The 24704-nt window shown below is 36.7% G+C and overlaps 2 protein-coding genes across 5 annotated transcripts in view; both read right to left on the bottom strand.

Annotated features, from left to right (window-relative positions):
* Haspin (haspin) overlaps positions 1-24704 on the bottom strand; it is a 152513-nt gene that overhangs the window by 117115 nt on the left and 10694 nt on the right. Inside the window, exon 2 of one of the 4 annotated variants that reach the window (XM_081767536.1) lies at positions 14173-14235. The exons of the other annotated variants lie outside the window; for them this stretch is intronic. The gene's annotated coding sequence lies outside the window, so the exon portion shown is untranslated. The remainder of the gene's footprint in view (positions 1-14172; positions 14236-24704) is intronic. 4 annotated transcript variants of the gene reach the window in all.
* On the bottom strand, positions 949-1338 carry LOC145676437 (CGG triplet repeat-binding protein 1-like). Its single transcript, XM_081747281.1, has one exon. The coding sequence runs from the start codon at positions 1336-1338 to the stop codon at positions 949-951; it is 390 nt and encodes a 129-aa protein (XP_081603407.1).

The raw sequence follows: 24704 nt of genomic DNA, 5'->3' as shown, positions 1-24704 counted from the left end.
CACTAATTCCTAGATCACTTTCTAATTTTTACAGTACAAATTTTCTGTCTGAAAGAATGTCCACTATCGCACAAAACATGGAAACCTGAGTTTTTTTCGATACATCTGTCATTTTTCTTGACAATACAAGTCCTACTTCCCCAGGAACACTTTCTAATGCACTTGCTGTATTTTTGATTGAGTCAATTGAAGTCAACTTTTCTCCAGATTTCTCTAAAGAAGTAATCACATCTGGTAGAAATCCAAAATTAGATTGAATGTGCACAAGCTTACCTTGAATCTCAGGATTGACCAGTATCTCTTGTGCAGTTCGAATCGCGGAAATTTCGGAGAAGTCGAAAGAGTCTATCGTTTTCTTCACAGCTTCGAAGTTTTGACAATAGTATTTACAGGCTTCTAGCCACGTTCTCCACCTGGTAAGAACGGGGCTAGGTGGTAGAGGGAGTTCAGGATGCTCCGACTTAAAAGCTGCTACACGTGGTCGGGCCTTGCTGAACACTTTCTTTACACTTCCTATGAGTTTATCAACATCAGGAAACTGCACACGTATCTGTTCAGCCACTCTGTGGCAACCATGCGCGAGGCACGTAGTGTGAATCATTTTCGAATATAGCGCCTGAAGTAAATTCGCTGCTTTTACCATATACGGTGCAGAATTGGTTACAAAGAGCAGCACGTTTTCGTGAAGGACGCTATTAGGCCATAAGACATGCATTGACTTATCAAATAACTTACTGATCGTGGAATAATTGACCTTTTCCAGAACTTCGCAATTCAAAAGAAATGTTTTACCCGGCCCACCCTCATGCATCACTCCAACAACATTTACTACATTTCGTCCCTCCGAATTACAAGTTTCATCCATGGACACCCATATTTGCTTTCCAGCCATTTCTTGTCTAGTGCACTGCAATTTTTTTTCGTAAAGTTTGTTCGCGTAATTCTTCTTTAATGTCGAAGAATCGGGAGAGGTTTACAAGTGTATTTTTCCAAAAAGGCACGCAATGTCACGTTGTCCACTTTGTTCAACGGAATGTCAGCATAAATAAATGCTTCACACAAATCTTCGAAACAAACAGAATGATTTTTGGATGTACCACACTGCGGGAGAAGTTGTTGCGCGGCGTTTGCCTCTCGTTTCGCACGTAACTTAAGTCCCCGTGTGTGTTTGTCCCTTGAAACATGCTGTTCAACGGTAAATTTTCTTTCGGCTGAAACTGCCGTATCACATACCTTGCAATAGAGAACACTTCCATCTGTTGTAAATACTTTTTCAGCTCCAAATTCACTCACAAATCGTTTAAGCTTGGAAGCACTATTCTCTTTTATCTTCGGCATTTTAACCAGATAAACTGCAGAATTAGGCGTCTACCAACAGCTCACCAAAACAGTGAATGCCAAGGTCATTGAACTCTCGCTCCTTCGCTTCATGTGACTAATCGCCAGAGACTGCAGTCTGCGGACATTGGCCACGCCTACTCCAACAAATCTTCGAACTAGAATCGTGTAGGCGGAAGCATTCTGCTTCAATTTATTGTTTTTATAAGAAAAATGAGAATTATGCAGTTAAAAGTAAGAATAAATACTAAATATGCACGTAAAATGCCCAAAAACTTTAAAAAATGCACTTATACACAGAAATGGGCAAAAAGTGCAAAAAAATGCACAAACAAGTTTGTCTTAAATTATTTCTTTTTAATAAAACAGGATTTATAACACAACGAGCAATGTTTATACTAATCCAGAAAAAAGATGCAAAATCATCAAGATCCTAACCCTACTAATTAGCTAGCTTATCTGATTATTTTTAAAAAGTCATCTTCTCTCACTCCAGCCCAAGGGGTGAGGATGAACTTGATCATCATAAAAACTAATACTGTTAAACTCAACAATCTCGAAAACTATGAATTCAACACTAATATCTGTCGTTTTCAATTAATTTCAAAATCTCGCCCCCTGACTGGGGAGTGGAGTATGACCTTGAAGTTGAATTGGATTAAAATTGTCACTATTCATCTCAGCCACCCCCAAAAATCACGAATTCAACTCTAATATTGTTCGTTTTCTATTTTTAAAATGCCCCCATATTATTCTTATGGGGACTTTACACCCTATATCTCGACTAGGGTGACCTAGGGACCTGGAACAGGTCATTTGGATCATTTCTCTGAGAGGTTTAAAATATTAAAATTTCATGTTTCTGGAGATGAAAAGCGCTACAAACAGACAGCTTAAGAAATAATGCACAAATGTAGAATACATTTTCTCCGGATAGTAAATTAAAACCTACATGAATAAATTACATGTCAGTATTTAGAGAATGGGTGGTATCAATAAAAATAAGTAACTACACCTGGAGAAATCTCCTCCCTCAATTTCATATCAGTAAGACAAGACACTACTCAGGTCTAGACTGCTCCAGATTTATGAACGTTCACTCGCAGTTTCCTCTACGCGTAGCAGTGAGTCGTATCAATAAAAGGAGTGATTACTCATTTCTCCCATCCGTCGCGCGGTCATTTCGTCGTAGGTAACCTACACGCAGTGTCCTAAATGCCATGGAAGAGGCAAGTAGCAACGACAGTTTCAATCAAAGTGCATTTGTGGATATCATAAAAGAGTTTCCAGTGGTACTTTCAAAGTCACAGTCACCAGAAAGTAAACGAAGGAACGCCGAAGCTTTGAAGGTAATTACAGTGAAATGTAACGAAATATCAAATACATCTACGACTGAGACACAAATCCAAAAGAGAACCTTTAATATTCGAGTAAGAATTTAAAGAGAAATGAAAAGAAAAGAAAGAAAACAAGAAAGTAATACTGAAACTATGGGAACAAACCTATTGGAGCTGATGGATGTTGATTCGAATTCAGCAACATCAAGATTAACACAACAAGTGCATATCACGTGGATTGTAGATTGTTTGGCTTTAAGAACGAAATCAGACACTTGGTCCCTTTATTTCCTTTTTTTTTTTTTTTTAAATAGTCCAGCCAGTCACGTCATCTACATCATACGTGTCCCCTTTCGTCTTGACATAAACGAAATACATTCACATGTATACCCCCTTCCTATCAACGTTGAGTTGAGTTGATTTTGAATTTAACGTCCCTTTCAGTAGCGAGGCTACATGAGACGGGACCTACTGATTAACGTGGAATCCGAATCGCATGAGCTCCCGCCGGGAATCGAACACCGGGAATTGAGCTCCCACACCAAAGGCATGTACGCAAACCGCTTAGCCACGAATGAGTTCTTCCTATTAGCGTATTCGTCTCCAAAATACTAGGTTTCTTCAATGCCACGTGTGTATAGTCAAGTGCTCCGATACCACCCGGAAATGTATATTGTTTTTGCCACTCTGCCTTTGCTGCTTGCATATCACGCACACTTGCCGGAAACTTAATCCAGTTTTCAGATTCCGCAATAATTGCATCCATTACATTTGTAATAGTCATAGACACAGTACTTTGAGCCACACCAGAATCTTCTGACACTCCAACCTGGAATCCCGGATCACTCACGTAACGCAAGTCAACTCGCATCTTTTCGTCATTACTTAGTGCGCCACCCCGAATTTCGGTTGATTCTCTTTTAAAAAATGTTGTGCAAACCACTCTACATTTTCTTTCATGAACCTATAATGTTTTTTTGTAGTCACTATTTGCAGCATTTCTTTGCAGCTTAAAAGTTTTTCTGCGCTACAAAACAATCATATACTATGCGAAATATGGGGGTCACCTACGGAGCTTGCTCTACAAATTTAGAGAAGTTACTTGCATCACAGGGGAGTCTGATTTTTATTGATATCAAACGCAGAGTAGTTACTCGGCTCGAGAATAGAGGTGTGGTTACTCCAAAGGGGAGGGGCTTCTCCGAGGTCAGCCGAGATGACGAGTAGTGCTCAGTTCTCTTTTTATCGATACCAATGCGAGTAATTACCCCAAAATTGGGAATAATGAGTAATTTCTCCATTTTATTGATATCACCCAATGTGTTCCCAATGGATGAGTAGTCCCGGGTTCGGTTACCGGTGGAGACACAAGTGACTCGGATTCCAAGTTAACTCTTTGCGGCACGGAGTTTCGCAAACGTTATGTAAAAGGTGGTATAATATAAGTACCACCGTGCTTCAAAGAGTTAAGCTGAAGGTCCTGTCTTAATACATCATCATCATCATCCCAAGGAAGGCAGTGGCAAACTACCATGGGTTCACCTTGCCCAGGGATCTTCGGGTCAAACACCTGTCTTCGGGCAGAACACCACATCATAATCATCATTGAGAATTAGGCCATTTAAAATTACGCTGTAACTTTTGTAACTTGTCATATCTAAACTGCTATTCAACAAGAGCTGGTATGTTTGCAAAATCACAGCTTCTTTCCTTGTTTGAAACACAAGTTCGTGCGGGGTGGAGAGGGCGGCAAATTATTTAGAGCACAGGGGCGCACAATATATAAATACGGGCCTGGAGTAAATGCACTGCGTTCTGTGGTGACCATGCAAATACAAACTTTAGTGGTATTCAACACACAGGTACAAGCAATGTGTTCGCAAAATTGAAGAGTGAATTGAATCCAAATGTTTTGAATTTCAGATGCTCAACTCATATACTTTATAATGCGGCGAAGACAGCAGCTGAAGTTTTGTCTGTAGAAGTGGAGACAGTTATAATTAAACTTTTCTATATATACAGTACGCGCGGAGCGTCTTAAAGAGTTTTGGGAGTTTGTGGATGTAGAACACCGCAAATTGTTGTCACATAAAAATCTAGATGGTTATCTTTATCTGCTGCAGCAGAGAGGGTATTGACAATTTACGATACACTTAAATAATTTTTCCTCTCACAATCAGAAGAAAAAGCACCAAAAGTTTCAAGAACCATCTTTAAAAATCTGCTAAGTGAACCATATCTTTGGTTTGTACACACTCAGATGAGTGTGTTCAACGTACGGTAGATATTAGTGCAATAGAAATTGTTGTAATTTTACATTGATAAATCAAAGAAAAGAAAGGTTCTATCCCTGAAAGTGAAATCTTCGGTGAAGAAAGCGGGTGATGAAGTACGCGTATCAGCTTCAGACATGACACACACACACAAACAAACAAAACAAAAACAAAAAAAAAAATTATAAAATACGTTCTTATTGCTGACCTTATTGCCAAACTTTGGGAGAGCTTGCGCAAATCTTTCAAGATAGTTACCTTTTGTTTATCGTTCTGAATTTACCGTAATGATTTTTTCTTGCTAAATGCTAAATTTGCATTTCTTTCAGGGTAGTGTTTCTGACTCAAGTGATGACGCAACAAAGAAAAAAGCATCTCTTCCTGAGTGTGTCGTAAGTGGCGCAAGATCCTGTAAAAACAACAGATGCCAGGCATCTCTTCTTATGTTACTTTTTCACATTCTTTATACACACACGTGGGGCTTCATCTGTGTTAAATATGTATAGAATGAACTGGCAAATTATGAGTAGTAACCTGGAAAAGACATGCACTTAATTGATTCTGACTAAATGAGTAGGAACCTGACCTTATATATAGCCTGAGATTGATGTCCCGGTTTCTCGTTTACAAAATCTGGCAACCCTACGCCTGGATAAGACCTATATGAGCCCCTTTTCAACGTTGTATTACTACTATTTGTTCTTTCTTCAATGATGACCATCTAATTTGGGTATCTTTTGGTTTCTCCCCCAACCTTTCATACATATATAAGATCTTACTTTACAAAATATAGCTGAGCTAGCGAAGGACGTTAGAAGCCTCGCAGAACTCGTCGTTTACTACCTTTATCACAATTTAGACAAAAACAAGGTACTCGGTTCTGGAGCCATGAAACGACTTGGGGGAAGATTCTAAATGCCATCCTTCACTTTTTTCTTATTCTCATGCTGACATTTAGTTTGATTGTGTTCATTTTCCCGTAAATTCTGTAATTTGAGGCCGCCATCTGTGGAGTTAACCCGCAGTATTTACACGCAAACGGCGAAGTCCTTTAAAAATGAATCTAAACCGAGGAATTCTTCGGAAACACTAAGATAGTGATGGTGAATTTTCTAATAAATGACAAGATTTTAACGTTTCTAAGTCTGAAAATATCGGACCTATTTTGCGGCACACAGGCCAAATATTTTAATTTGCAATAATAATGTCAAATAACAGCACTGGATACATTCCAGCTGAACGACACACTATTAAAAAAAATGACATTTTTGAACTGGGGGGGGGGAAGAATTTTTGAAGTTGACATTTCTTACTTTCTTATATTTTCTGTATTTTTTGTTGGTTGAGGTTAGATTAGGTTACTTTGTGTTGGCTTCCCAGTTCCAAAACTATCCCCAAAATTTTGTAGTCTCAGTTAAAATAAACATATACGGTAATACTTACGTAAATAAGGTAGTACAGAGGGTGGAAAAATCATGACTTTTTAAAAATTATTTTTGTTGATTCCTTTGATTTAAATCGATCCCTTTGATTTAAATCAAATCTTTCTCCTCGTATAATAAGATGCGAACTGAAGGGAAAAAATAGAAATTAGTATTAAATGTTAATTATGCCATTTAAAGTATTGAGGTTGAATTTTGAATTAATCTCCAATCGTTAACCTACAGTTGCTCAACAAAGAAGTCGGACATATACCTACTTACACATTCTAAGAGAGAATAAAGATTCCAAGAATATGCTTAAGAGATAAAACAATATATTTTAATTTCTCTATATTATTTACTTATGCAATATGGATACAGCAATAACAAAACTCAACTCCATGACTACAAAAATACAAAAAAGTGCAAATACAGCTAAAAATCCGTGTTAAAAAAGAATTCGAACAGGTGGCAGCACTCTCTTCTTGAACTTAATAGGGAAATTTACAAAAGTTGTCTACTTGACAGTTTTAGGTGTCCAAGTGAAACGAGTTGAAACCGTACTGTTTTACGTGGGTGAAATTGCGTGTTTAAAAGTTAAAATTGGAAGGCAACGTGGTCAAACTTCTTTAGATGTAAGAGAACTTATTTTAAAATATTATAAAGAGGGAAAATCAGTTGTTGATATTGGAGAAATAGTAAATAGGTCATATTCCACACTTCATGTCATTATCAGACGTTTCAAATCAACAAAATCAGTGGAAAATAAACCCAAAAAATTATAGACCTAGAGTGTTTTCAAAGTCAGACGAGCGATATATTGTACTATAGGTTAATAAAAAACCCCAATATAACTGCTCCTAAACTGACCAAAGAAGTATTAGAACATCTTAATAAAAGTGTGCATTCCGAAACCGTAAGATTGGTTTTAAGAAGAAGCAATTTACATGGAAGAGGAGTCCGTAAGAAAACCATCCTGACAAGTGCATTAGAAAAAAGACTCAGTTTTGTAAAAAAAAAATATAAAAATGATTTTCCGTTTCCCAGCACTGTTTTATTTGTGGACGAAAGCAAATTTAATTTGTTCCGTTCAGATGGTCAATGTTATATCTAGGGAAAACCTAATGAAGAACTCCGAGAGCGTAATCAACGATTCACTGTCAAACATGGAGGCGGCTCGGTCGCGGTTTGGGGCTGTATGTCCGCTGCTGGTCCAAGGAACTTCGTGTAATCGATGGAATTACAGACAAACAAAGTATTTAAACATTCTAACGCAAAATCGGGTACAAAGTGTTGAAACATTGGGAATAAAAGAGAATTTCCAGTACTACCACGATAACAATCCCAAGTACAAAGCACTCAATGTGCGTTTGTAGTTCCTGTATAATTGTCCGCATGTACTGGAAACACCTTCGCAATCTCCTGATATTAACGTTATTGATCATTTGGGTTCATTTGCAAAATCAGTTAAAAAAGCATATTATTAGAACAAAAGAAAACTGATAAAGAAATGTTTCTTCTCGAAAAAAAAAAAAAAATCACATCCATGGTAACGAATTCTGGTTGAAGACGACAAATTCATAGCTTATTAATATTCGATGCCAAATTGATAAGCTAATAGTTTTCACAAGTAAATTAAAAATTGAAAATAGTATTGGAGTAAATAATATCTTAATGTCAATATATATATATATATATATATATATATATATATATATAAACTGTTTTGCCCAGCCAATTATTCCAGAATTCAACATTTATTCTCATTTTTCCATTTTTACTTTCAGGTTTATATTCAACGCGTTCTAACTCTCTTCCCCAGATTCTTAGCAAAATAGTAACCTCCTGTGAAGAATTTATAACTTCTAAAATAAGACAATTTGGTTAGCATATTATATATGGGTAACTCTCAAAATAGGGGAAAAAATGCTGTCTCCAGTTAATATTTTTTAAACCAAGGACACTAATTGCTCAAAAATTCAAATATATGTGTAATTCAGTTCCTTTAAAATGCCATGTACATTTCTTCCTCAAAATGTACTACTTGTAGAAAATAGCTTGATATGAAATTTAAAAGTAAATGGAGATGGTCATTAGCATGGCTGTAACCAACTACATTTTCATTTTCTTTTTTTTTTTTTTTTTATTTTATTTTATTATAAAGTAGCTGTTTGTATCCGTACGCCTTTGATATTAAGCAACAACTTTTAGGCGATGTTCAACTTTACTGAGCTTCAAACATAGCTTCGAGTCTTAATGTATTCTTATTTTACAGACTTTAAAATCTTTGTTCCCATTTCTGCAGTCGTCAGCAAAGGTGCATTTTAAATTGATATGCCGTTCGCTGGAAAGAGAAATATGACCTGACAACCGTGCGACTAGAACGGTTTTCGTGTGTCATTTGTTGGTTAGTGCAGTTGGAGGGAAACTGTTGCCCAAGATAGACACTAGGTATGATTTTCCGGCAGGGTGGCAAAATAGATTGTCAATAGTGTAGAGACTGTGGAAATCAAAGTATTTATTAAATCAGTGCGATATTGTTTCTGTAAATTAATATATTAGGGACTTAAGATATGCAAGTAATGTATTTAATAATTTGTGGAAGGGGTTGTTGTAGAAGCTCGATTAAATTTAATTCGTCATTAGCATGGAAATTTCGGCGTTAATTTATATTCTCTTGTAATTTATTTAACTTGAGATTTATTATTGCTTTCCTGAGAGTATTATTTGTTTTTCAAAATAAACTTGTCTTGTTACGTGATTCACAAGTGATTGACAGACACGTACCCAGAAATTCTTTTTGGGGAGGGTCCAGAAATTTACCTGCATAGTAGGAGTTTAAATTACATAGAAAATGTTGGCTAAATTTTAGTTCGAGGAATTTTAATTTTCAAAACTAGCGGGATCAAGGGAGAGGAGTCAAGACTAGGGACGGGCAGTGGGGATTATACCCAAAGAAAATTATTTAGGTGTTTTGGGCTTATATCTGAATTTTCTATAAAAGCTCTTTTCTATTAGCACATGACAAAGGATGTCTGTTTGTTTTGTGTTTGAAGTTGTATTAAAAAAAATTAAAGATTAAGGTGTAGTGTCCATGTAGTCAGTGAATTGCACACTATGTACTGTACAAAGGAACATTTAAGTATGTCGCAGAAATTTTCCTTCAAAATGGCTTAGAACTTTGATATTCTAATGTGTTTTATACAAACCGTAGATGTTAAACACATTTTATTAAAATCTATGTAGAGTGAATTGGAAATAATTTCTTTTCTAGATCAAATTTCAGAAATAAATAAAAAAGATCCCCTTACTTCAAAATCATCGGGAAAATGATACTAGATCTATGTAATTGCTAATAGCATAAATTTAAACTTGCATGTGAGGTGGGATCTTGATTTTAGTAGATGTTATATGCGTAAGTGCTGGGAATGTTTTCCAAAGAATTATAAAAATACATTCGTGTACCATACCCTTGTACATTTATTGAAATATCATTGTCTTCCAGACAGCAGGAAATAATTACCGAAGTGACAGTGAGAAAAAAATAATAAATTATGACCGATACAATGACTGTTCCTAAGAAATTTCGCTACTTGACAACTTGATTCCTGATAAAATAGATAGTAAAAGCCATAGTTAAAAGCCAAAATGAGAAATACAAACCAAAAAGTATAAAATAGTGTGTTCCGAAAAATTAATATTGATGAATGCCAATGTAAATTTTGGAACTTTATAGCGAGTTTTATTAATCGAAGAACCTTTAACACTAATCTTCTACTTTCTGATAAAACTTTAATAGATAATACAGTGATGATATATGTTTCAAAATAAATACGGTATTAGATTAATGTGTACAAACAAAATAAGGGCAGATACATGATGCTAAAAGAAGAATGTCTCTGGAGTTTTAGCCAAAAGCCCATAGTTTTGGGGATTTGGGCTGCCGAAAGCGCGAAAAAATTAATTTTAGAGACCCCTTTATTAAACAACTATCCAACATATTGAGTGCGACTTAATAAACCATTTAGGAAGTAATACAGGTTATATTTTAAAATGTGTGTTTCAAAACTGTTCGATGCGTGTACAAGGGGTTCCTGCAACAATAACCAATAATTAAATACTGTTGGTTCACCATCCCTTGCGCACACATCGCACAGTTGGAAAAATCCATTTTTAATTCGAATAGGTATGGCTTCCTAAATGATTTATTAATCAGCACTCTGTATGTTTGATAGTGTTTGAAACATAGGTCTCTGAGATACATTTTCCAACGCTTCAGGCAGCTTCTATCTTCAAAACTATGAGATTTTGGACAAAGTTTGTTTCCTTGTTTTTAGATCAAGTTTCTCCCCGTATAGTTTTTTACGCCTTAATCTCAAACTTTATTTATTTACTGTATTCGTGATCTTCACCTTGTTACCTTATACTTTGTATAATGTAACATGGCCCAGGAGTTTTAAACGTCCAGTGTATATAAATAAAAAAAATTTATCTTCAGTGGAACTTTCAAAATATTTTTATTTATCGTGTTATGGTAAACGTAGGTCGCAAATTTTGCGTAAATTTTATCAAAACGATAGTTTTAAATATGTATTCCATGAAAATACATGGTCACTAATTATATTTTGTAAATTTTACATATTTAACCGAAAATATTGCATTATTTTAGAAAGTAAGAGTATATTTTATCGTTTTATATGGTTTTTAGTTTATTTCTATGGATAGTTTGTTATAGGGAATCTTCAAAAGAAAACTAAAAATTTTATTTCGTAATTTTCTTCAAAATTCTAAATTTGGAAAGTCAGCCACAATTTCTTCTTTATGCATCTCTTTGTTTCGGGGTAAATTATCTGCGATTGGGTCATCCGTAATCACAGCTGTGGTTGAGATTTTCGGCTTCTTTGACGCCAGGAGAAAAATCGATTATCCTATAGTTACGTCATCAAACAACATCCAATTAGGGATCTTCTTCTTGTCTTTGTCTTTCAACAGAAGCAGCAGTAAGAGATAGACGTGAAGTTTTCAACGTCTGTACAAAATTATAGAAAAGTACAATTTCAAATAGTGACGCTCTCTTGGAATGGTGTTTCCCGAGATCGTATAATATTTGTGACAGTCTAGGCTGTGAGAAAATTGTTTGCAGCAGGTTGTTCAAGACAGTGGTCATAAAAAATGTGTGAACGGTGACTGGCGGTGAGCTGCTACGCCATGACATCGTGGTATGGTTATTGAACGCTAGTAGATTTGTTTTTGTGTCCACTAGTTAAATCTCTTGATGGGATTTGGTGGAAGATAAGATTTTATTTTACACTCCTCTGACTTCTACAGTCTATCGACCGTCGTGGGATGTATTCCAAGTAAGTGAGAAGTGAGTGAAACAGAAAATCTAGTTTGGGTAATTCAACCTCGAAATTCACTGTTTTGTGGCATGACAGTAAAGAAATGTGGTTTTCTGTGCAAGTAGTGGATATTAAAATGATGTGCTAATTTTCCAAGTTTTTTCCCCAAAATTACTTACATATAGATTCGAAATGTGATTCCCCGAGTACACTCAATGGGGAAGGGGGGGGAGTAGATTCGACATTACGAAGACGATTGTCATAATAACAAGAAATGTGTGTACCTCAGGCACATACATTTCCCCAAAGATATAAAAGAAATTTTATATTTTATAACCTCTAAATTATTTATTTCGAAATCGAAGTACTGCTCGAAGTTTAAAATTTTGCATTGTGCTTTTCTTTGCTTAATTTTCCAAAGGTTTTAAATTTTGAAACAGATGTTGTCAAGATCACGGCTAGCGTTTACCATAAGGGTACATGGTTTTAGTACCGGTAACAGGAAACTGTCGTCAACAGTTCAGATCTCGGCAACTATATTCTGATACCCATCGAAATAAGTTAAAAATACAGTTTAAAAATATATCTGCTTGAAATTTCAGTATTTAAGTAAAGAGAGAGAGAGAGTGAAAATTTTGAAGCGACACAGTAACTGATAACAGATACGTCCTTGCAAATATGTGGTAGCTATATAAAAGGGTGTTTTGTGTCTAATAAAAGTGCTTTATATATGTGTTTTCTTTAGGTTAAGGTAGTCTAGTTAGTTAGGTTAGGATATGTTAGGGATGTTAGGTTTAGATATTGTGTATTTTTCTTGTGGGTGTTTTCCTGTGCGAATTGTTATGTTATGAGGTCCGAGTTTCAAAGGTGAGGTAGCAAATGAACAAGTAAACCCTCTATGCCCGCCACAACCATGATGCACAGATGTTTTAGCACCGAATGTAGAGAAACAAAAAGGAATAGAGAACCTGTAAGAAAATATATCCCTTAAATTTGTTTGACGTATATTAAATTTGCTGTGTTTATTAATTTTCATTGTTTTTTCTAGTGTCGTCTTTCCGTAAATGTCCACAATATTGAGAATGTTGATGAATACGCAGATTTGAGAAATTCTTGAAAGCTGAACGAGATGTAAATAATGTATGTTGGATGGAAGATTCGACTCTGAAAATTAGTAAAATTTAATGTTATTTTCTCTTGTTTATTTTGGTTCAGATGGGTATATCACTTCAAGAAAATGTAACAGATTTTTTTTTTTTTTTTTTTTTTTTTTTTTTTTTTATGGAACTTCCTGTCAATCTATTTCAGTGAATGATGTAAACAAATTATTAGCCGTGAAGGAATATCTTTCTTTTCGAGCTCAAGAACGTATCTTTTAGTTTTAAAGTAGTAAAAATGAGTACAGTTATATTTTAATAGTATGTGAAATATGGACAAGATACAGAGCAGTACGTACACAATTCTTTTACTGTTAAAATGAAAGTTAATTGCTGTGAATCGAAAAAGGAGATTTTCCTTAAATTGATCGGGGATTGAGACAGCCGAGCCTACAGAAATCCATTTCATTTCTACCAGTTTGATCAAAATCTTTTTTTTTTTTTTTCTTTCTTTAAATCTCCGTTGCGCTACTAAATTCTGTTTGGAATTCTTATGAGATTTTGTTTTGAGTAGGGCCATTACAGACAAAATTAAGATCTCCATGGTGCTCATTGCCAGCTCTACTTGTAGGTCGATGTCCTGTGTCGGTAGTTTGTGGTTCGCAACGTATTTCACAATGGGATGCGGATGGTAAACTGCAGGCCTGGATACCGGACTGTGAGTTGAGATGGAAGAGGCTCTGGAATCTTCTTATTTCGGCTAATTTGAGTTCTATTTTCCGGAGATAATTGGCTTGGTAAATGGGTCAGTGACTGTTGATTGCAAGTCCACACAGGCCCAGTAAGTTCGTTACCACCAGCCGGTGATACATTTGTACAGTCCATAATCTTAAGGAGAGTGAACATCATTTAACACAACAAAGATTAAGTTTTTTATGTTTATTTTATTTTTAATTAATTATAAATATTTTTTAAGTAAAAACCTGGCGCTTCACTATTGTATTTTCCAGTATCAGTGTAACAGGATGGGCAGGAAGAAGGCCGCCATTAGCAGAAAGAACGTCTTAAGAAACGAGAATGTGAAAGGCGACGGAGGGAGAGAATCAAGAGCGACCCTATTAGGCTTGAGCAACTGCAAAAGTAGAAGCACGAAATATATGAACGTAGTAAACTGTCAGGGAAAATAAAACTTGTGGCAGACATGACTGAAAGAGAACGCCAGCGTCAAAGACATGTATGGAGAGTTGCACAAAGATTATCAAGACAACGTGAGAAGAAGGAAGAAATTTTGCGTAATCAACTACGAGATAATTCTCCTCCAACAAGTATTGATGAATCTATAAATGCAAACATTGTAGATGTTGTACCCTCATCCTCTACGGCTCCTGCCCCACCTGTTCCAAGTAACCCAGAATCTTCCATTATGCTTTCTGAAAGTAGACAAAAGAAAAAAAGGTCGTAAATCAGTGAGATGTGATCGCAGAAAAACATACAGAAAAATGAAGATGATATTAATTGAAATGAGAAACTTAGAAAAAAGTAGCCAAATACAAGAGTAGGTACCTGCGTTTGAAGGAAACTGACTCCAAAGGAGGAAGAGCGATTCTGGAACTCCAGGAACAAAGGTGAATACATTTCTAAAAGGGAGAAATGTGCCTCCAGATGTGAGAAAGAAGCTTACTTTTGGTGAAGTTTTACAATTCGAACTTGAAACAGGGTTTAGAAACCTAGAGACGAACAAAGCCAAGCATTTATTTACAAAGGTGATATAAGGAAGAATACTACGAAAATACACACTACTGAATTAGGCTAAGCAATTTTTACCATACAAACTGTGTACATCTAACATAAAATTTCGTACTTCGAAATATTGTTATGAACGAGAAAAAAGTGCTAAAACTTTCTTCGTTAGAGATAAGATTCAGGAATTTCTTGAAAATGAAAATTCCACACTGTGGCCAGGCAAAAAAGACAATTCGAAAAAGTGGCGCTACAATGCAGAAGCGATATCTAAACGAAAGTTAAAAAAAAATTGCACTCAAAATTCAATTAGAAGGGTTCATTTATCGTAAGTTATAGTACCTTTTGTTGGCTAAAGCCATTCTGGATCGTTCCTCGGAAAATTGGTGCTAGAGATACGTTCCTCTGTGTAAAACACGAGAATATGCTCTTATTGGCTAGAAGGCTGTGTTCCTTAAATGTTATTTAGCACACTAATTTGGAAGAAATATTATCCTATATGACTTGTAGTGATATTCCCGAAATGTCTTTCAAGAAACTGTGACAAGTGTCGAAGCAAGCGACTGACGTATCATAATGTTACTGACCAGCTAACTACTCACAAGCAGTGGATATCCAAGAAAGAGAAAAGATGTAACAACAAAGGTGGTGAGATAACAGTTCACAAGACAAGTAAAGATTCAATCGAAATGTCTGTCAAAGATATGGTGATATCTTTTGAATCTTCAAGTACCTTACCATGAAGAAACTGAGAGAGAACCTTGGCCCAAATGAACTTGTACTACATATAGATTTTTCTCAGAATTATGAATGTAAATATGCTGCTGAACCTCAGTCGGTTCACTTTGGTGCTTCCCGTCAACAAGTTACACTCCATACTGGACTTCTCTACACAAAAAATTATAAGAAAGCATTTTGTACCCTTTCTGACAGCCTCCGCCATGACCCTTTAGCAATCCTGAAGCACTAACAACCTGTTCTGGAAAAATACCTTCACATGATCCCCCAAGTGACGACCGTTCATTTCCTTTCGGATAGTCCGAGTACACAATATCGCAACAAAACAATGTTTGCCATTATTGGGAAGGAACTTCCAAACTTGTACCCACAAGTCAGTGTTGGGCAAAATCAATTGAAATCAATTGCAATTGATCAATCAATTGAAAGTAATTGCTCTGAAAATCAATTGCAATTGATTTCAATTTGTAATTGACAATTAATTTCAATTGCAATTGAATTCAATCATAAAATTTGCAATTAAATTTTCGTCAATTGTTAATTGTTAATTGGTCACCAGGCAATTGAAACTTTTAATTGTTAATTGTCAATTACAAAGGGTGCAATTGAAACATTCAATTGTTAATTGCAATTGACAATTGAAACTTGTAATTGTTAATTGTAATTGTTAATTGCAATTGAAATCAGCAATTAAAACTGAAGATAAGAAGATGTGTGTATATTGTATTGTCAACTTGTTACTGTTTTACATATTTCAAATAAGGTACTTATAAGAAATGCTGGATACCTACCATCCCTTTCCCCCCTGGGAAGAAAGCCATGAAACTAAGTATTTTTTAAATATATTATGTTTATGGTTCTATCCCCCTCGAAAGAACTCTATATGCCCGTCATGCATACAATAGGAATGAGCACGAGCGAGTTCGAACGAGTTTTCTTTAAAACTCGACTCGACTCGAAGCAGACATCTTTGAGTTCGACTCGACATCTCGGCTCGAAAAATTTCTCCCAACTCGACTCGAATTCGGATCGAGTTTCCAGTCGAGTCGAGCCAATTCGAGCTAAATCCTTTGTGTAGTTCCAAGTACTACTATCTTCAAGTATCCTACATAGACAATATAATTATCAATGATACTACTACTACTACTATAACTAATTATTATTATAACACCGTGTACCTGTATAAACATGGAATATAGGCGGTTTCTATCGGAATACTAAAAATTAGTTAACTGTCGATCTCGGTAGTCAAGAAATCTTCAGGAGGCAAGGACATCGGTCACGAGGTTCTTGGCTTGAGTTCAGGAGGAGCAAGTATTCGGACTCGAGCCAAAAATTGTTAGAAGTTATGGGACTCCAGCCAAACATGTTTAAAACTGCTCGACCCGGGTTTAGGGTTGTCAACGACTCAAGCGGCTCGCTCACAGCTCATTCACTTATCGAGCCGAACCGAGAAGTGAGCCCAGCCAACAGCTCATCCAACAGAGCCAGCTCGAGCCGAAGGCTCACACGAGCCGAACCGAACCGAGCTGATTGCTTACCCCAACCGAGCCGGTTCGAGCCATTGGCTCAGTTAAGCTAACTCGAACCCAGCCTATGGACTCGTTTCAACGGAGCTGGTTCGAGCCATTGGCTCCAATCGAGCCGAGTCGATAACTCGCCTTTACCGAGCCGGTTCAAGCCATTGGCTCAATTGAGCCCAGTCAATGGGTAATCCCAACCAAGCCAGTTCAAGCTGTACGCTCAGTTGAACCGATCCGGGCTGGTTGACATCACTATTCCGGTTGGGCTTCTACTTTGGCTAAAAAATTGGACCGTGCAGTTCTCAGCTTTGATGGTAAGAACTACAAAAAATTATATGAAATCTTTAGATTTACGTCCCACACCTATGCCAGTTAGGCTAAAGGAGACGGCGATGATGGGAAATGAATGAAATGAAGAAAATGGGAGGAAACGGGAGAACCCCGAGAAAATCCACGAGCACGGTGTTTGTCCACCACAAAGTCCAAACTGCGCGAGCTGGGATCGAACCAGGGACCTCAAGCACCGGAGGTGAACGTTCTACCACTGACCCACCGCGCCCCCTGGTAAGAACTACAGTTTATGCTTATATTGGTGCTCACGGCGTTACTAACTTGTTCCACCACCAACGAATTTCGAGATACTTTGTTTTGCATCTTTTGTGCGTGTTTTGTGTCGCTTTGTACGCCTATTCCCACATTTTGTGCATCACCGGAAGTGGGTCAAAATGGGCCTACAAACATGACGGAACAAATTATTGCTCTTCCGCCACCAATGAATTTCGAGGTCGTTTCCTTCACATCGTTTTGTGCCGTTTTGTGCGTCTATTTCCGTTTTGTGCGTCATCAGAAGTGGGTCAAAATGGGCTTCCAAGATGGGACGAAAATGACCAAGAGTTCCGCTACTATCGAATTTCAAGGTCGTTAATTTCACACCGCGTACCGTTTTGTGCGTCACTGGAAGACGGTCAAAATGGGCCTCAAAGGTGGGACGAAAATGACCCACTTCTCCGCCACTACCGAATTTCGAGGTCCTTCCTTTTGCATCGACTACTGAATTTCGTGCTGTTTCGTGCCCTCATTTCCACGTTTTGTGCGTCACCAGAAGTGGGTCAAAATGGGCTTCCAAGATGGGACGAAAATGACCCACTGTTCCGCCACTATCGAATTTCGAGGTCGTTAATTTCACACCGCGTACCCTTTTGTGCGCCTATTTCGACGTTTTGTGCGTCACTGGAAGACGGTCAAAATGGGCCTCGAAGGTGGGACGAAAATGACCCACTTCTCCGCCACTACCGAATTTCGAGGTCCTTCCTTTTGCATCGACTACTGAATTTTCGTGCTGTTTCGTGCCCCCATTTCCACGTTTTGTGTCACCAGAAGTGGGTCAAAATGGGCTTCCAAGATGAAACGAAAACGACCCACTGTTCCGCCACTATCGAATTTCGAGGTCGTTAATTTCACACCGCGTACCCTTTTGTGCGCCTATTTCGACGTTTTGTGCGTCACTGGAAGACGGTCAAAATGGGCCTCGAAGGTGGGACGAAAATGACCCACTTCTCCGCCACTACCGAATTTCGTGGTCCTTCCTTTTGCATCGACTACTAAATTTTCGTGCTGTTTCGTGCCCCCATTTCCACGTTTTGCGCGTCATCAGAAGTGTGTCAAAATGGGCCTCCAAAGTGTGACCAAAATGACCCATTGTTCCGACACTATCGAATTTCTAGGTCGTTTCTTTTGCATCGTTTAGTGCCTGTTTTTTAAAAAAGTTTTCTGTACCTACTTCCTCGTCTTGTGCGTCACCGGAAGTGAGTTAAACAGGCCTTTAAAGTGGGAGTTAAATGGCTCACTGTTCCGCCACTATCGAATTTCGGGGTCGGTTCTTTCGCATCGTTTAGTGCCTGTTTTGTACGTTTTGTGCGTCACCAGAAGTGTGTCAAAATCGGCCTCCAAAGTGTGACGAAAATGACTCACTCCTCCGCCACTACCGAATTGCGAGGTCCTTCCTTTCGCATTGACTAGTGCCTGTTTTGTTACGTTTTGCCCCTATTTCCACGTTTTGTTCGTCACTAGAAGTGTGTCAAGATGAGCCTCCAAGGTGTGACGAAAATGACCCACTGTTCCGACACTATCGAATTTCCAGATCGTTACTTTCGCATCGTTTAGTGCCTTTTTTTAAAAAAAGTTTTCTGCGCCTATTTCTCGTCTTGTGCATCACCTGAGGTGAGTTAAACGGGGCTTTAAAGTGGGAGTTAAATGGCTCACTGTTCCGCCACTATCGAATTTCGGGGTTGGTTCTTTCGCATCGTTTAGTGTGTATTTTGTACAGTTCTGTTCGCCTACTTCCACGTTTGGAGCATCACCAAAAATGCGTCAAAATGGTCGATCAATGTGTGAGGAAATACAGCCATTGTTCCGCCACTATCGAATTTGGAGGTCGTTTCTTTCGCATCGTATAGTGCCTGCTTTGTACTGTTTTGTGCTCCTATTTCCACTTTATTGCGACAACGAAAATGGGTCAAAATGGCCTACAAGTATAGCGGAATAACTTAATGCTGTTCTGTCACCATCGAATGTCGAGGTCGTTTTCTTCACATTTTTATTTATTTATTTATTTTTTTTGCATGATTTGTGTCGCTTTGTGCATCAGTGGGAGAGGGTCAAAATGGACCTTGAAAGTGGAATGGATATGTCTTTTTCTGCCATATTTGTAGGTCGTATTTGACCCACTTTCGTTGGCCTACAAAACGTGAAAATATGCGCAGTAACGGTAAAAACATGCACTAAACAATGCGAAAAAGCGACCTTCAAATTCGATAGTGGTGGGAGAGTGGATCATTTTTCTTCCCACATTGAATGCCCATTTTGACCCACTACCATTGATTCGCAAAACCAATACCGCGAAAACTATGAATGTGACACTAGCATCTGCCATTTTCTACTACTTTTTACATATGCCGGTAAAAGTCCCTATAATCCTCTGGTTCCAATTAAAAAAAAAAAAAAAAAAAAACAATGCCTCTGGACCACAGCCGATGGGGGCTGTATTTGGAAGTCAACGCCTGTGGAAGTATCACCATTCATCTCAGCGACAGCGAAAACTATGGATTTGACACTAATATTGGTCAATTTCCATTATTTTTACATGTCTCGCAATTCCCCCACCCCCCGTGACTCCCGGCCCGCATACAATGGTGGCTAAATTTGAAAATCATCGCTAATGAAAGTATCACGATTGATCTCAGCCACCGCGAAAACTACGGATTTGACATCGGTCATTGTGGATTATTTTTACATGTCTCGTGATCCCCTTTATAATGCCACCCTTTCTTAGCTGATGGGGGCTAAATATGAAAGTAAACGTGGTCTTGAGTTTCACCATTGAGCTCAGCTATCCCGAAAACTATGGATTTGACATTAATATCGGTCATTTTCGATTATTTTTACATGTCTCGGAATTCCCCCCTCTGGTAACCCAAGGCCCGCATACAACGGTGGATGAATTTGAAAGTCATCGCTAATGGTAGTGTCGTCATTGATATCAGCAACCGCGAAAACCATGGATTTGACACTAATATCGGTCATTTTGGATTACTTTTACGTTTCGGTATCCCCCTCCCCCCGTTGACCCACGGCCCGCAGCCGAACACGGTGAATTTGGAAGTTAATGCGATCGGAGTTTCACCATGGATCTCAGTGACCGCGAAAACTATGAAATCGACACTGATATCGTTCTACTTTTACATGTCCCGGTAAACGCTCCCCTGAGACCCCCTGGTTCGAATTTTGTTGAAAACGCTTTGCCTTGGTGTGGGACCTGGACCAAGGTATCTTTGACCAAAATTTTGTAACTCTCGGTCGACTTTTCTGGTCCCTAGGCCGGTCCCGGTAAGCGTCCCCTGGACACCCCCTAGTAAGGAATTAAAAAAAAAACTCTTCGTCTTGGTCTGGGGCCTAGACCAAGCTACCCGTGACCAAATTTTGAGAAGTTTCGGTCCACTCGTATCGTCCACAGGCCGCACAAAGATAGACAGACAGACACACGAACAAACTCTATTTTATTTATATTAGAAAGGTCAGATCCGCCGTTATTGTATTAGTGCGGTGCTTGAGCGATTGATCGTAGAAATTCAAACTCCGATAAGTGATAATTTTATAGGCTTGTTTTATTACAAGTTTAAACTCTTTAGTCAGTAGAGAAGAGGTCGTGAATCATGGGTCAGAGTTCATGACAATGGGTTTTGGTGGGTCTGTGGGTCACAGTGGGTAAGAGTGGTTTATGGTGGGTGGTGGGTCACGGTGGGTCGTGGGTCACGACAGGTGGTGAGTCAATTGGTCGTGGCTAAAGTTTTCATTGCCCCACGCCCTCTCTGAACTACTGTGTTGAAAATTAATCAGTGAAAATCAATTGCAATTGATCAATCAATTGAAAGTAACTGCTGTGGAAATCAATTGCAATTGAATCAATTGCCAATTAATTTCAATTGCAATTGAATTACAGAATTCAATTGCAATTACTTTCCACTGCAATTACTTTCAATCAATTGATCAATTGCAATTGATTCTCCTTTTTCAATGGCCAAATGCAATTAACAATTAACCATTACTTATTTCAATTGTTAATTGCAATTAACAATTAAATTTACAGATTAATTGTTAATTGTTAATTCAATTGAAATTTGCCCAACACTGCCACAAGTGAATGTCATTACCTGGAACTATAGTGGATCCGGACATGAAAAACATGTTCCTGATGGAGTGGGTGATATTATTAAAAGAATAGCTGATCGATGTGTAGCCCAGGGTGAAGATATCAACGATTTCCATTCACTGTTGAATGTGTTGGAGAAAAATGTGTCAGATATACAACCTTTTGCATGTGCTCAGGAGAAATTACAAGCACAGAAGAACATTTGGCTACTAAAGCAACAGACTTGAAAGTAAAAGGTACCTTACAAGTTTATCAGGTTTTGTGGAATCGATCTTCACGCACCATGTGGTTTCGAAGCTTAAGCTGCTTTGATTCTAAATCAAAATGTTTTCATTATCATATTGCTTCACGCCAGATTAAAAATAATTTGTAGTAGTTGTTCACTTTTGTGACAGGAGAATTACTTCCTGCAATGTTATGTATCTCAATTTTACATTTGAAAGTTACTATTATTTTCACCTTACGTATGTTTTCATATTGCTTCACGTCAAGTTAAAGATTATTATGCTGTTGTTTACTTCCTACTTCCTACAAAGTTTTGGTCATCAGTGTCAATTCTACCTGTGTAACTTACTATTTACATCTTATGTTATGAATGTACTCATCTTTATGTTTAAAAATACTGCTTATAAAAATGGTGTAACGATACAGTTTTTAATTGGTTTCGGTCATGGGTGTGAATTTTTGCTGTAATTTTTAACTTCAGCAAAGAAAAATAAAAATTACAACACAAATTGACACCTACGACCATAATTAACCAAAGAGTAGATTTCTAACTATTACCATTTGCAAAATCACATAGCACACCACTTTCTATCGGCTATTGTGTGTACTTTGTCATTAGCATGGATTAATATTTCACGTAAACACAAATAATATTTTTTAAAAACTAAAGTTATGCAGATTAAGCTCTGCTTAGTATCAAAACATACTTCTAAACTGTATCTGAACTTACTAAAAGAAAATGAATGGTATTAAAAAATATATATTTTTAGCACTTTTATCCCTGAATTTTGCCGCTAATTTGAGAATTACCCATATATATATATATATATATATATATATATATATATATATATATATTAAGCCTATACTATAGTATCCTCATTAATTTATGAGTCTGAAAAAGAATGTCCAATTTCTATGTTATTGACTTTCTTTATTGTTTTCAGGTGACAGCATGCAAAAGAGAATTTAACATTTTAATTAAGATGGATAACATCAATATCATTCGAATGAAGAGAAGATATTTTCATAAAAGAATTTTCCTTTTGTAAATGATTGAAGATTTACAATATTATTCATGTAGAATACAATTTCTCTTCCTTCGTAATAAAATTTCTGATGTATTTTTTCATAGTGAAATAAATCATTGAACACTTTAACTTTGCTTGTTTGCATTGAAAAAAAAAAAAAAAAAAAAAACAGAAGAAAATAGAAAGAAATCTTACTTTTCTGTTTAAAGTACTTCATTGCAACAACATATGCAACACATCTATAATATGACAGACTGATCGGCTTTCATTAGTTATCTAAAACATAATCGCAAAAGAAATGGCACAAATCGAATTACAATCCTCCTCCTGTAATAACATTGCATTCCATAACTCTAACATTTAAGCTGTCTCGTTAAACATATTAGTCAAGTGAGCAATAATATCCCCTTTACTGTATTCCACAATTATATGCCTTCCCACTTTCAGAATTAGAAGGAACTAGTGGCAGATATGAGGCATCGCTCTGTATGGCCATAGCATTGAATTTACTCAATGCACCCACGGAACCAAATATGATGAAGTAATGAGATATGAAATATATACAAATGGACATGTATGCACTACAAAGAAAAAAAATCCTACCAGACAGCATATTTTTAGAGTTACTTCATAACATGTATCAATTATTGCGAGGAGAATTACAGAAATGGTAACTCAAAAACAAATGAAGTGTCAAATGAAAAAAAAAATCATTTATACAACAGATCAGTCTCTCGTGAATCAGGGTAACAAGCTGGTGCCTCAAGTGCATTTACAAACGAGGTAACTGTTCAGTCGTTTGATGTCATAAGCCAAATCCGTGTTACATGATTAATTCGAAAGTGTAAATAATAATAATAATAATAATAATAATAATAATAATAATAATAATAATAATAATAATAATAATAATAATAATAATATAAAATAATTGTTTAAGCTTAAGGTTTCAGACTTTATCTAATTTCTATATTTCTCAGGTTCATAATTTAAAAAAAAAATAAATAAATAAAGCTATTTCAGGTTAAGAACACTATGAAAAGAAGGAAACATGAGAGCCGGAAGTTATACAAGGTTACTACCTCTGTTCTAGAAGATTCTGACAGACTACATTAGTGGAGAAACAATTAGAGAATGCTTGAGATGTGTGACGACGTACACTGCTTTAACCGAACATTTCTGTATCCATCATCATCAACACTTAAGTAAACTAATAAACACAGTCTCTACAAACTGTCAGCCAGTATTGAATATATCTAAAAGTAAGTAGTTTCCTTGTGTCAATGATATTAACATTATTGAAATGAACTAATTCAGTTTTACAGGAGTAACTAAAATATATGTAAGTGTATTTTCACGTAACAGGATAGTTCACATTAATATGCATTCGTTGTACCATGCCATGTTATGAAGTTAGAAGGTCACGCACGCTTCTTATGTAGTATTTCAATGGATAATTACGTTAAATTATATTGTCTGCTCAGTTTAATTATACGATTACCGGTATGTACTAATTATTTAATAAGTTTTGCTCTCCACTAATATGGTCTGCAGATATACAATATAAGGGTCAATAATGACAACCACTATATATATATTGTAAGTAAACACTCGCAGGACTAGTGTTGTAAAGGCCTGGAAAAAATCAAAAATTTTGGGTAAAAATCCAGTTTTTTTTACCGATTTTTTTCTCGAGCTTGGAAAAAAAACGGAAAAAGTGGGGAAAATTGAAGTTTTCGAATATTTTACTACATTATGCTTTTAAAATGAAAACTAGTTTACAGTTAAGATCATTGATTAGTTATGTTTCTTGTATTAGAATAGGGAAATCTTGTGGCAACAAATGTATTTGTAAAATTCCTTTAAAGTTAGCACCGTGATAGTATGACTACAAAAGATCCTAAAATATAATCCTAGTTAGATTAATTAATATA

This window comes from Thermobia domestica, chromosome 1, assembly GCF_964235325.1.
Source record: "Thermobia domestica chromosome 1, izTheDome1.hap1.1, whole genome shotgun sequence".
Taxonomy (NCBI): domain Eukaryota; kingdom Metazoa; phylum Arthropoda; class Insecta; order Zygentoma; family Lepismatidae; genus Thermobia; species Thermobia domestica.
The sequence above is the reverse complement of the archived record's forward strand: the minus strand, read 5'-3'. Positions and strand labels throughout refer to the sequence as shown.